Genomic DNA, 12961 nt, shown 5'->3' on the forward strand with positions numbered 1-12961 from the left:
CATTCATCCATTTTCTTGTTCACTCTGACGATCGTCCGAACGAGAACCGCGACGCCCCCGGCCGAGCCGGACTCGCACGCCCCATCTACTAATACCTGCGCTGCGAGCGCGCTTTGTTCCTCGTCTCCGCGCGCCAGCTTTTCTTCGTTAAGATGGCCGGCGACGAGAGCTACGGCAACGTTTCCACGATGGCCGCCGGAGAGCCTCACGCGGACCCTGAGCTGCCGCGGCCGGAGGCCAGGAACACGGAGGTGGAGTTCGCCAACATGTTTGCACGCTTCGCTCGCCTGGCGCCGTTCATGCATCGTCTCCCGCCGGCAGGCCCAAACGTCTTCGTGCTGAGCGTGCGGTCGGGGGACGAGTTCCCGGGGCCGGCGGCGTCGGAGCGGACAGTGGGTTCGTCGGCGTCCCGGCGTCGGGCGATGCCATGGCTGCTCTGCCGGAGACGACGGTGGGCGACGGCGGGGCGGGGGAGGAGGAGGAGGAGTGCGCGGTGTGCCTCGAGGGCTACGCGGCGGGCGACCGGAGGCGGACGATGCCGTGCTCGCACGGCTTCCACGGGCACTGCATCCTCCGCTGGCTCGCGGCCAGCCGCCTCTGCCCGCTCTGCCGCTTCGCGATGCCGGCCGAGGTGGAACCGGAGGCGGACGATGAGGACGACGGCGTCACGTTCGAGCCGCTACCTAGCGATTTTTGTGCTGATGAATAGTATTCCGTAAGCTTTAATGGTGCCCCACCATGACCTGCTATGTATCTGACCAGCAGAATTTTGGTTTTGGACAAGCTGATTTGGCTGCCTCAATCATGTGTATGAGCACCCTCGTTGATCACATCCGAGTGTAATGTTACATACAGATGTTACCGGGACTCTCAACACTTCTCTTATGTAATAGTCGAGTGCTATTAACTTATCTATGATGCCTTCGGTTTTCCCCTGTAATTCAGTTGCTTATGGCAGCACCCAGTAATCTTCACCTTGAGGAGCTAATACAAATGGATCAGGCTGCTCCTAATAGTTCGTTGGAAATTTGAATCTTTGCACCATTTTTCTTTTTGCAAAGCTGACTCCTTAGCAGGGCAGTGTTCTGAATTCTGAAGGCATAAGCAATCAGACTCCGACTGTGCAGAATCGTGGAACATCCGGGCAAGATGATTGCAGCTCGTGGTCGTCTTATTTAATCAATTCGTTCTACCTCGCCAGGCCACTGCCAAGTCTGCTTTTTTCCCCTTTGGATTTAGTCTAGAACAAACAGAAAAGTTGGGCACATGACTTCGTAATTTTTGTCTAGGCAATAACAAGTCACTTAATTATCGGATTTACGGTACGTAGGACCGAAACGGGCGACCAAAGGAGAGGTGAATGGGAGCTTTTAAAAAAAATTCAACGAGAACAAGGTCTATGTCCTAAATTCGCCTAACAAACCTCTCTTCTAGGTTGTCAAGTCCACGTAGCCATTTGAGATGCTATTGAACCTAGAAACAACATTAGAAAACTTCAGAGAACAAAGCAGAGGTAAACAAGACAGGCTGGGATGAATAATCAACACTTCTCAGAGTAAAACCGGAACTCAATCCGGAACTTCCGTGTTCGAAAACCGGAACTCAAATCCGGAACTTCTTAGTTTCAAATTCGGATCTTTTACGTCAAAAAAAATAGCAAAACTATAGCAAACGGTGTCCAAACTTGATGAGATTTGAACCAGAGGTTTCCCTAGCCATCATGAGTCTTCTCCCAAAAGATCTCCCCAAAATACCCACTTGGTAAAACCTGAAACTTCCAAATTTTAAACTCGGAACTTCCTAGTTTTTCCTGGGTGTAGGAAAATCCAAAGAAAAGAGGAAACTCAATCAAACGGCGTCCAATCTTCGTGAAATTTTAACCAGAGCTTCGCATGTTCATGGTGAGTCTTTACCCAAAAGATCTCCAAAAAAAGATCAAGACTTCACAATGAATTTCGCGAATTCGGTTAGAAACACTAGAGAGGAAGAGTTTTGGGAAAACTCAAGATTCAAGGTGCTCGTGCGTGGATTCAGTGGGGTCCTAGCACCAAATCCCACAAAAAAATTCAAGCCAAATCGTAGCCAAAGTGAAGAACGAACAATCACTTAATAATAGCTCCGAAAATCACATAAAAGAAAAACGAGGAGACTAGCCATGAATCAACCATGAATGATTAGATTGAAACAAAGGTCTTACAAGATCCAAGGCTAGAAATCTCCCATCATCCTTCCCACTTAAGATTAGAGTCACTAATCTAAGGGTAATCACTCCCTAAGCATAATTCCTCACTGTTAAGCAAACCCTAACCTTTTGTCTTAAGAAAATAAACAAAGGGGATGGAAAAGATTACCTCCACAACCAGCCATCTAGCTATATATAGAGGTCCGAACCAAAGACTAAACTACCTCTAAGATATTTCTAAGATAACTGCCCATGCAGAGGTGAAACGGTCCAGATTTTTCTCGGAGCATAGGATGGACACGCTATCTTCACGACTTCACTTCGCCTCGAAGTAAGGTTCACGATGATGCCACGTGCCCTCCATCCCGGACGCTCGGCTGCACCGAGTCCGCCCCCGGTTTTAAGGCTCCAAACCGGGAAACCAGCCTCCATGGTGTTTTGAGGCCCTAACCACCAAAACCATCCATCTTCGCGTGGCCGCTACGCGACCTCCTCGATGTCGAAGCGTGTCCGACCTCCCGCCAAGTCTTGACGCCTTCAAATCTTTTGCGCTCCTGCCACACGGGCTGCCTATTTGACTTGCATCGCCTTCCCGCTCGACTTGGCCGATGCTATCTCCGTCCTCCTTCTCCATGCATTCTTGCTCTTCCATGCACCATGTGAATCGCCTTTGACTCCATCCGGTCTCTTCGGGTCCCTCGGTCCAAATCTACTCACGTTCACCCGAACCTTTCACTTGACCTTCACCTCGCACCGTCCGCCGCCATATCGCACCCAACACCTGCACTTCACAAGCCAAGATATGCATCATATGGTTGTCAATCACTCATCATCCAAACGTGACCATCATTGGTCCTCACAGTATTAGTTAAAATATAAAATGGTCTATCATCGTGATTTGGCAAAGAAAGTCATGACAATACCGATGCTATGTCATGAAAAAATACCGATGCCGTCGTCAAATTTGAACTAAGCTGCACGATGAATCTCTTTTTCAACAGCGTCGATTACATGCTGCAGTAACGGAGCTTTTGGATTCCCCGAATCAAAAGCGTACACGACGAATTGGATTCGGACTGAATCCTGTAATTGGCTTCTCCGATTATCCAAAACAACTCCTCTGGCCGAGTCGGACTCTGAACTGGAATCGTCGGCTTGAAAGCTCGCTCGCGTCATCTAATGTGCTCCAGCCCCGTTCATCGTCTTTGCGCACTAGCTTATTTCTCCGGAAGGCAGCGATCAACGGCAGGGCAGCGCATCTCCGATGGCCGACGAGCAGCCGCATACGGAGCCCGTGCTGGCCGAGGCAGAATCATCGTCGACCGAGCCGTCCCCGTACGGCGTCGACGTGCTGGAGTTCTACCACGTCCTGATGCACCTGCACTCGCTTCGCTTCCCGGCGTTCCTGGTGCGCCGGGACGCCACCGCCTCGTACACCCACGTGATGGAGAGGATCCTGCGGGGCGGTGTCGCGACATGGTACGTCGACGGCGAGCCCGTGGCGGACGGCGGGTTCGGCGACGGTGGCGACTACAGGAACGGCGGGTTCGGCGGCGTCCCCGCCTCGGACGAGACCATCGCCGCTCTGCCGGCGGAGACGACGGCGGGCGAGGGCGAGACGAGGGGGAAAGAGTGCGCGGTGTGCCTGGAAGCTTACGAGGCGGGCGACACGCTCAGGACCATGCCCTGCGCGCACGGCTTCCACGAGCGCTGCATCTTCGAGTGGCTCCGGGTCAGCCGCCTCTGCCCGCTCTGCCGGTTCGCGCTGCCGGCGGCGGTGGAAACAGAGTCGCCATTCATGGGGGACGAAGATGGCGATCGCGATGAAGAACCGAGTGCATCTGATTCATGAGATATATATATTTCCGATATCTTAGAGTCAAGTACAATTTCTTCTGTTTGTATTGTAAATAAATATGAAGCCAAAGTAATAAAATACAATTTCTGTTGGAAGCAACGTGTACGGTGTGAAAACAGCCAAATCCAAGTCTGAACGAGCAATGCAGCGCGCTGATCTCGGAGATGGACTCCAAGTATGCAACGCCGATCGATCATGTAGTACTGCGACGCCGCGGAATCCGAATCCGAATCCGAATCCGTTCTGTTGGCACCACTCGTGCTATGAATCCAGGGGCATCCCTGAACCCTCGTTCTCTTCGTTTTGCCCGAATCTTTTCTTTTTTCGAAAAAAGGTTCACCCGGCTTTTATAGAAAGCGAATAAGGTTTTGGCACATCAACCTTGTCGGCGATACCGACTTTACAGCAAGCTTAGAAGACAGCAAACTAGCTAAATGGAACTTGCTAAGCAAAGCCAAAAAAACAACTCGGCACCGGAGCGCCTACAGAAGATCATGTGCGGGAGGACGATCACGAACTTTCTCCAGGAACTCGTCAAGCCACCCTCTCACTTGCTCTCTCCCGTCGTCGAGTACGTCCCGATCAGAAGCCCGGAGCAGCACCCGCCATCTCTGTAAAAAGAAGTCAGTTTTTATAAATCACATCAGACGAAGCTCCGACAAGTTAGAAACTCCATGATCTGTGGTGTTTTGGGTGAAGGTTGTTAATCTGGGTATCTGTGTTTTCTTGGGTTTCTTCAGTTGTTCTCTTGCTGCCTCTCTTGGGTGGCATCGCGAGGTTTCCTTCAAGTGGACGCCAACCGTTGGGATGCGGACCGAAGCCGATCGCAGATAGTAGGATGAACTCGAAGGCAAACAGTGAAGCGTGGGAATGAGTTTTACAATTCACTATTTACTCGAGGATTCAACTCTTTACACGTAGGTAGGGGTGGTGCCCTTTTTATAGGGAGGCCAAAAGGCACTGTACATTCCAACTCTACCCCTAAAAAAGTAGGCATGTCCCTGGTGATCCATAGGCAAAATGATCAAAAGGTTTCAATGGTAAATTTACAGGAGTTCACGCAAATTGACGTGACCCAATGCCGTGTACAACTTCTCCACCTTTGGCTTCGGATGTTGACCATGTCTCATCACCTTCGTTCCAAGTTTCTTCTTTTGGAATTGACTTCCATGGTTAGCTTCGCTGGTTTTCTTCTGGCTCATCCGTGAGACCGTTCCTAGGACCAGCCAGAGTTGTCTGACGCCGAAGGTAAATCCCAAGCCATCTATAGATCTTGTTCCTTCCAGTGTTTACCTTCGAGCCAGCGCCCAAACAATCCAAAGCACATTACGTCAAAGGCAACCTGTTGGTTCAAACACCAAACGAAGGTAATTGAGAATGTTAGGACTCCATCTCTAACGGATGGAGGCTTTTGGCTAGCGATCTCCAACAGCTAGCAACAGCCTCAGACTCGGACGCACCAACATCGGAAAAAGCTACAAAAGCCATAAAACGTTGTCGCTTCTTTCATCTATGCATTACACTATTGCAGGCAGCGTCGTTTATCAGTCCAATGCATACCCCTTTACAATTGCCGCTCAGGTGTTCGTCGCAAGAGTATTTCCCAATGGACGCCGACTCTACATGGATCAGATCGAGGCATGTACATTTATGCAGCAAGTGTTGAAGGCGCATCAAACAACTTTTAATTAGCAAAAGATTAATCAAACGGCATCGCCGCTTGCAACATATAATTCATGCATTTGCACGCGTACATACCACCAGCGGCCTTGACGACGAGGAGGGCAACGACTAGGACAACAGCAGAGAGATTCATCTGTGAATACGCCATTGCTAGGTTCAGCTAGTTCTGCTTCTGCGGCGGAAAATATTGATTATTCTTTTGCCTAATGAAAGATGTTCTTGCGTGCATTTCCGTCAGAGATATGGCCTCCGTCGGGGCCGCAAATACGTACCTGCAGGCACCTGAGCGGCATGCAGCTTTCATGGGTCATGGGGGGTGCTGGCCCGAGAGCAGCTGCACGGGTGATGCCTGCATAGGCGAGAGCAGCGACTGCATTGCCAATTGCTCGCCCTGAGATTAATATTGTTGCTGCATGCGTGCCTTGACGACATCTCGCCATCTCGGCCTCCCCTCCCCTGCATCATCCTCACCGGCCACAGCCGCCTCCCCGCGCTAGCCCGCTTGCATTGCGGCGGATGTTGTTTCCGAGATGCGAGGCAGAGACCATGCATTGCGGCGAGTGCAAGCACATGGTGGCATCAGTATAGAGATTTGAGGTGGCACTATTGCGGGTGCCCCGCAGTAATTATAGAGAGCAACTCTCTGCAAACATGTTCCATATTATAGATAATATCATAGTAAATCACCTCAATGGAGTATCTATACGGATGTCTATAACTGCTTTTAGTGCTATAGATAATGCACCCACCTTGTTTTTTCGCTATAGCATCTCGCCAGGTCTGTAGATAGTTCGGCTCTATCTTCTCATTTAATCCCTTCCACGTAAGACAGATGCTGACATGGATTCTCTCGTAGAGAGCAGCTATGGACCTGTTGGACGTGCCCTTAGAGCAAGGCTAACGGGTGGAACGGCCGGCTGCCGGCTGTATCCAAATGCCACGTCAGCTTTGCATAGCAAATTTTTTTTATTTTCTACTTTTTCAATTCATCCACTACGTCCAGCTTTTAATGCTTGAACAAGTAGGATTGGTGGTGGAGCTGCAACAGCCAGCTCTGTAGCCTGCGCTGGCCTGGGAGCGGACGTTTTCTCCTCGGGTGCTGCGTTTCAGTTGAGCAGTCCCAACCTAAAACAATACTACCAGTAGTTTCTATATTTGCTCACTGCATATAGAAACTATACTCCTAATATAGAAACTATACTCCTAATGCATAGTTTCTTCAAAATAAATTGCTATCCAATCGCATCTCTTCTCTTTTTTCTCCCCTATTCTCTTTTCTTTTGTCTTAGTTTTCGTGTAGATATAGTTTCTTGCATGAGACATGGTTTCTTCATATTTTTTCTTCTTTCCTCACTAACTCTTCCGCCACCTCAGCTTTTTATTTACATAGCAACATATTTAATGCTATAGAAATCAGCTGAGTTGGAGAGCTAGGACTGCATTACAGAACGTCCGCTCCCTTCTCTCTGTTCCTTTCTCTCTTCGCCAGCAAGGAATTTCGTGATGTGTTCTCCCTCCATACTGGTATTAGAGGTCCTTTAGGACAGGATTGTGCATACCAAGAAATGGTTAATTAGGGTAGAGTTTTTTCTGTTTGCCCTTATTAAATAGGGCTGCGGGTATATCTTAAACGACAATCGCACAGAGTTCAACTGGTTAGCGCTTCAAGTCCCCATACGTGAGATTCCTGGAAGGCGCATCTTTTTGCCGTTTCGTCGAATTTGCATGGTACTGTGCGCGTGCGTTGGGCTGGGCTGCATGGCGTGTTTTCTTTCCAAGTTTGGTGCATGGCGCGCTCCGTGGCCGCTCGTTTTTTTAAAGGCATTGTTCGCGCTTTTTTTTTTTCTTTTCTGGTGCGTTGGTTGCGCGCCCATTTTTTTCTTCGGTGGCTACGACGCTTGGGTTCTAGCTTTTCTATTTAAAGTGCTTACCATCCTTGCTCCGTGCATCAAACTTCCACATGCAACAGAATAACCCCGTGTACTCCTTGCTAGCGTAACGTAGAGTGCACAAACAATGCCTACCTTTGATCTAAACAAGCTTCCGGTTGAAGATGAAGACTTCCAGCAAGTGGAGAATGCCGACGAGCTCGGTGAAGATTTCTAGCAGGTAGAGGATGCCGACGAGCTTGACGAAGACTTCCTGTAGGTGGAGGATGCAGATGAGGTCGACGAAGACTTCGAGCAGCAGCCGGTGAAAAATGGCAATGGTAACCTCAACGCGGATCCAGTTATGATTAGTTTTCTTTTTGATATTCGGTCATCTCTCATATTCAAGCATCCTTTTTTATAGGAATTGATCTGAACTTACCACTAGATGAATATGGCGCTGTTGATTTCGATTTTGTACAAAACCTCACTGGTAAGATGAACCTCACTTGCATTCGGTCAGTACACTATGCTCTTAACAAAAAATGTTGGATTGACTGTGTTAGTTTTTTTAACAATTAGAACATGTTGTTGAGGCTCCCGTCCGTTGAAGTAAACCATCGAAGGAAAGAAATGACAGATGATCTCAGAAAATAAGTGTACCAAGCTTTGTTGGCTAGAAGCAAGAAAGGAAAACTAGGCAAGAAAGATTTAAGAATTGTTGTTGATTATTTTGGATTACACATTCGTGCAGTTCAGCGCTTATGAAATTGAGGTAAAATACGACTTGCTCAAAATATTCCGGTTGTGGTTGCTAGCTGAAAGAAGGGTAGATATGGCCATAAAGCAATCCCGTTTGATTTAGAATAATTGCGCAATATTCCTCTCAAAGAAAGAATGACCATAGAAGATGTTTGTAGCAAACTTAACTTGAGCAAATGGAAGATACTAAGGTATCTGAAAAAAGGATTTCTTAGGCGGCATTCTAGTAGCATCAAACCATACCTCACTGATGCTAACCAGAAGTCTCGGTTGCAAGTCTCGGTTGCAGTTTTGTATTGATATGATTGAGATGGGTTTGCTTGATGATCCAAGATTTAAGGCATTATTTGACTTTGTGTTCATTGATGAAAAATGGTTTTACCCCTCACAAAAATCTGAGAAATATTATTTGCTACCCGAAGAAGATGATCTCCATCGTACTTGTAAGAACAAGAATTACATCCCTACGCTCATGTTCTTGTATGTTTGTGCTCGACCGAGATTAAGGGATGGAGAGTGTATTTTTGATGGGAGGATTGGTTGTTTTCCACTTGTCACTTATGAACCAGCTGTGAGAGGTTGTAGGAGAACCAATCGTGTCTGTGGAGACTTGGTTATGAAGCCATTACTTCAATCACCAGAGATGTGATTAGGGATTTCATGGTAAACAAAGTATTGCCTGCTATTCGAGCGAAATGGCCAAGAGAAGATGTGGACAAACCAATTTTCATACAACAAGATAATGCACCTACCCATTTGCCTGTGAATGATCTGTTTTTTTAGGCTGCTAAGCAAGATGGATTTGACATTCGCCTAATTTGTCAACCACCTAATTCTCTGAATTTCAATATTCTTGACTTGGGTTTTTTTTAGCTATTCAAGCTATTCAATACAAGAAGAATGTAAAAACAGTACAAGCTCTAGTTCCAGCAGTGCAAGAGGTAAAATTATCACTTGTTTCATTGTTTCTTCAACAACTAATTTACTCATTGATTGATTTCTTGCACACATGTTTTGTAGGCATTCATAGAATATTATCCACATAAAGCAAATAGAATGTTTGTAACACTACAAAGTGTTTTGAAGGAAGCCATGGAGGTTAAAGGAAACAAAAATTTCAAGATTCCTCACATGCAAAAAGAAAGACTAGAGAGAGAAGATCGGCTGCCATTGCAAATCCCTTGTGAACCATCCTTGCTAGCTGAAGCCATTGCTAGTCTTTCTACATTAAACAATTAGAGGAGGTATGTTAGCTTATGCAGCAAAATAGTAGAGGCATGTTAGCTTGAATAAATGAGACATGTAACCTTACCGATTGTCTATTATTCTTTGTTTGCATCTTTTTCATCTTCCTTTGTTCGTCCAACTTGTTCTGAACATGCTCAGGCACAAGAATTATCTCACCGCTCATTTGAAGCTTGTCCACATCAGGAATGTAAATCAAACAATCAAACTTGTCTTGGTCATCTAATATTCTAGCAACGAGATCGTAGTCCCGATGAACAAGACGGCAACACTCGCACCTGCTAGCTTCACGGCGAGCTAGGCGGCAGGCTACAATGTCGTTATCGCCGTGGATAGTCCGGTAAGGACCTTGTGAATCGGGCTCCATGGAGTCCGGCACGAAGTCCGGTAAGGACTCCGGCACGGCGATCTCCTCTGGCGCCAAGGACTCCGGCAAGGACGCCGATGCGGCGAGCTCCTCCAGCGCCTCCAAAGCCACCTCCATGGAGTCCAGTGCATCCTCCTCTGGCGCCTCCATGGAGTCCGGCGCCAACTCCTCCGTATCCGTGGACTCCACCGCATCCATAGAGTCCGGCGCGTCCATGCCTCAGTGAGCGCTAGGGTTCATCGAGCAGCAAGCACGGCGAGCAACGGCGAGGGAGACGAGAGGATGCTGAGGGGCGGGCAACGGCGAGGGAGCAGAGAGGTGAGGAGGCGCGGCGCGGGATTAAGAAGCAGCGTGGATGGAAAACGATGCGGCAGAACGGTCGCCGCATTAATTAGAACGCGTGTAGCAAACGAAGAGGCAGGGGCAAAGCCGTCCGTTTTGCAAGCGCGGGGAGGAACGTTATCTATTTTGCATCTACGTCAACCCTAATAGCGGTACGGAGGGAGTGCGTGCATTTAGCCTGCCGATGTGGCTCTATAATACCTGGTTGTTAACGTGATGGGCTCAAGTTCCAATGAGTTGGCAGTGGGCCATCACCCTGTATTTATAGATGATAAAAATTACGAGTCTAATTATCTTAGATCTCATACAAATTATAAAAATCTAAATGGTAACTATAGATTACATATCTAGAATATAGATTATAAATAGTTAGTCTCTTTGCTTCGATCCTTGGATTATATAATAAGGTCGTTGATGTGTCAATGTCAAAATAGAAGGGTGGAGGGAGCCCATGGATTTATTTATAATCCCTAGAAGATCCAAACAAGGTCCTAGAAGGGGGCTTGATAGTTTCGGCACTATTTTCAAAACAACTTTAGTCGCGCCATGATTACTATTCAAAGTTTAGTTATTATTGTAGTTTACAAATTAATGTGGAACTATGTAAATTCTTTTTCTTTTATATAGATGTAAGTACATTATAATTATAAAAAAAACATAGAATATCTTATCAATTCTTCTAGTGTTTCTGTCTTCATATTTTTTTTTAGTTCGGTGCGAATTGACAGACGAGAAAGAACTTTTATGTATAGAAATACAACACCGACAGGCAGCCGTATCAAGGAATATTTAGCGAGCTCCAAATGTTAAACAACAATATGGTGCTGGCTAGAAAAACTAATAGTGCTACTGATATGACAGTGTACTCTCGGATAAACATGTCTGCCAACAGGCCAGTCAGGCACCATTTTGCTTTATATATGCGTCAGCACTGATGGAAACTTAGTTATACGCGCGGTCGTCGGGCAAAAGAGCAGATAGAATAGAAGTAGATGCCTGGCCCTGACGGAGGGTTGCAGTCTTTTTAGGCTTTGCTTTCTCCGAACATTCTTGTAACGAAGCCTGATTAATCCATCTGTCTGGCCTGGTACGTAGCGTATGTGACAATTTAATTTGATGTAAGGCTTTGGAGCATCCAAGTTTGTCTCATGGCATCTCTCTCTGTCTATATATATGATCTGCTCGCTCTCGTTCTTCGTCCAAGTACAAACTTCCTCCAAAAAGCAACCAATAATGGATCCTTCGCCAAGAAATCTCTCTGCAGTTGTCTTCCTCCTCCTCGTCATTGGCACGGCCGGTATGCTCACCTATACACATATTAACAAGCTATATGCATATGCATTCCTCGATTTGATTGTTCTTTAGGCCAGTCTCAGTGCACAGTTACCAATACTGGAAATATTATAGCTATACCAATTAGGTTTCGTAGCGACGAAACTCCTTTCACATCCCATAAAACTTCTCTCTCCTGTTATGTTATCAAATTTACTGATGTGACATGATATTTAGTGCCTATAAAACTTTTCATAAAACTTTATTGAGACTGGCCTTTTGAGCACATCACTGACGTTCTTGACTATATGCTCATACATGCATGCATGCATGCAGAGATGGCCTCTGTTGGAGCATATACTTATTGCAAGCACCTGAGCGGCAGCTTCCATGGGTTGTGCGTCAACGACTTCTACCAATGCACCGATACATGCTTAGCCGAGAAAGCCCTGACAACGTTGATGGCGCCTGCTACGACTTCCCGCCACGTTGCTACTGTGCCACGGAATGCTTAAATATTATATAAATTAATATATAATATACAGTGTTTGCATTGCAGCCTTCGAAAAGAGGAAGAATCTGAAAGCAGCAGGCGCTGCGACATGCTCCTCCCTGTCTCTAGCTTACAACACTGTCAGTCACGCAGTGCTTAGTCCATGCTTGCGTGGTTCCTTCGTCTAGAAATGCTTGTGTGGTTAGCTTGTTGTACCTCAGGAGTCAGGATAAATTCAGCCAAGCATGGATGTGTGCGGTGGAGACTGAAGAAGGAACTGGCCGGGATGCATGGCCTGGCCAAATTGAGAATCTGTCAGACCCCAACCAATTTCTACCTTTGCTGTCTGCAACTCATCCGACCGTCGCCAGCGATGTCTTCTCGGCAGCTGCATATAAGTGGCCCTTTGGGATCGGTACGTGCGCACGAGAGGACGGCAGCGAGGCCGGCCTCCGGGAGGAAGTGAGAGGGGTCTATGGGACGATCGGAGGTCAGCGGCGAGCCACGGGGTGAAGGGGCAGAGGCGTTGAAAATCTGCATCTGCGCATTGGAGACTGATGATTTCTGACGGAGAGGAATGACAGGTATGGACAATCGATCGATTTCTTCAGGGAAGCAGCATCTGTGGATGGGAGCGAGAAACGGCCAAGGCCTCCTCAGCCGCCGTCTGGACGGAGACTATGGGCGCTCCGACACGGAACCCTCCGCTGCGGAGAACGACGCCGCCCCCACGACGGCACTGAGCGCGACGCGCGAACGCCCGTCGGCAGGTGCGCCGCGGCCAGGGGTGGCGGTGCAGACACTCAGACCAGCAGAGCGCCAGAGCCAAGGGAACGGAGACCATGGTGGACGCATGCTGGAGCAGCGGCGGGGAGCTCTCAAGGAGGCA

The 12961-nt window shown here is 47.7% G+C and overlaps 1 protein-coding gene across 1 annotated transcript; it reads left to right on the forward strand.

Moving 5' to 3' along the window:
* Positions 1–99: 99 nt before the first annotated feature.
* LOC112902305 (E3 ubiquitin-protein ligase RDUF1-like) lies at positions 100–789 on the forward strand. The gene has a single exon (XM_025971316.1). It carries the CDS (start codon positions 428–430, stop codon positions 707–709), a length of 282 nt encoding a protein of 93 aa, XP_025827101.1. The 5' UTR covers positions 100–427; the 3' UTR covers positions 710–789.
* The last annotated feature ends 12172 nt before the right edge of the window (positions 790–12961 follow it).

This window comes from Panicum hallii, chromosome 8 (genome assembly GCF_002211085.1).
Source record: "Panicum hallii strain FIL2 chromosome 8, PHallii_v3.1, whole genome shotgun sequence".
Taxonomy (NCBI): domain Eukaryota; kingdom Viridiplantae; phylum Streptophyta; class Magnoliopsida; order Poales; family Poaceae; genus Panicum; species Panicum hallii.

What these genes read in the sequence shown, in the direction of transcription:
- LOC112902305 (XM_025971316.1), top strand. Translation starts at nt 428, where the DNA reads ATGGCTGCTCTGCCGGAGACGACGGTGGGCGACGGCGGGGCGGGGGAG.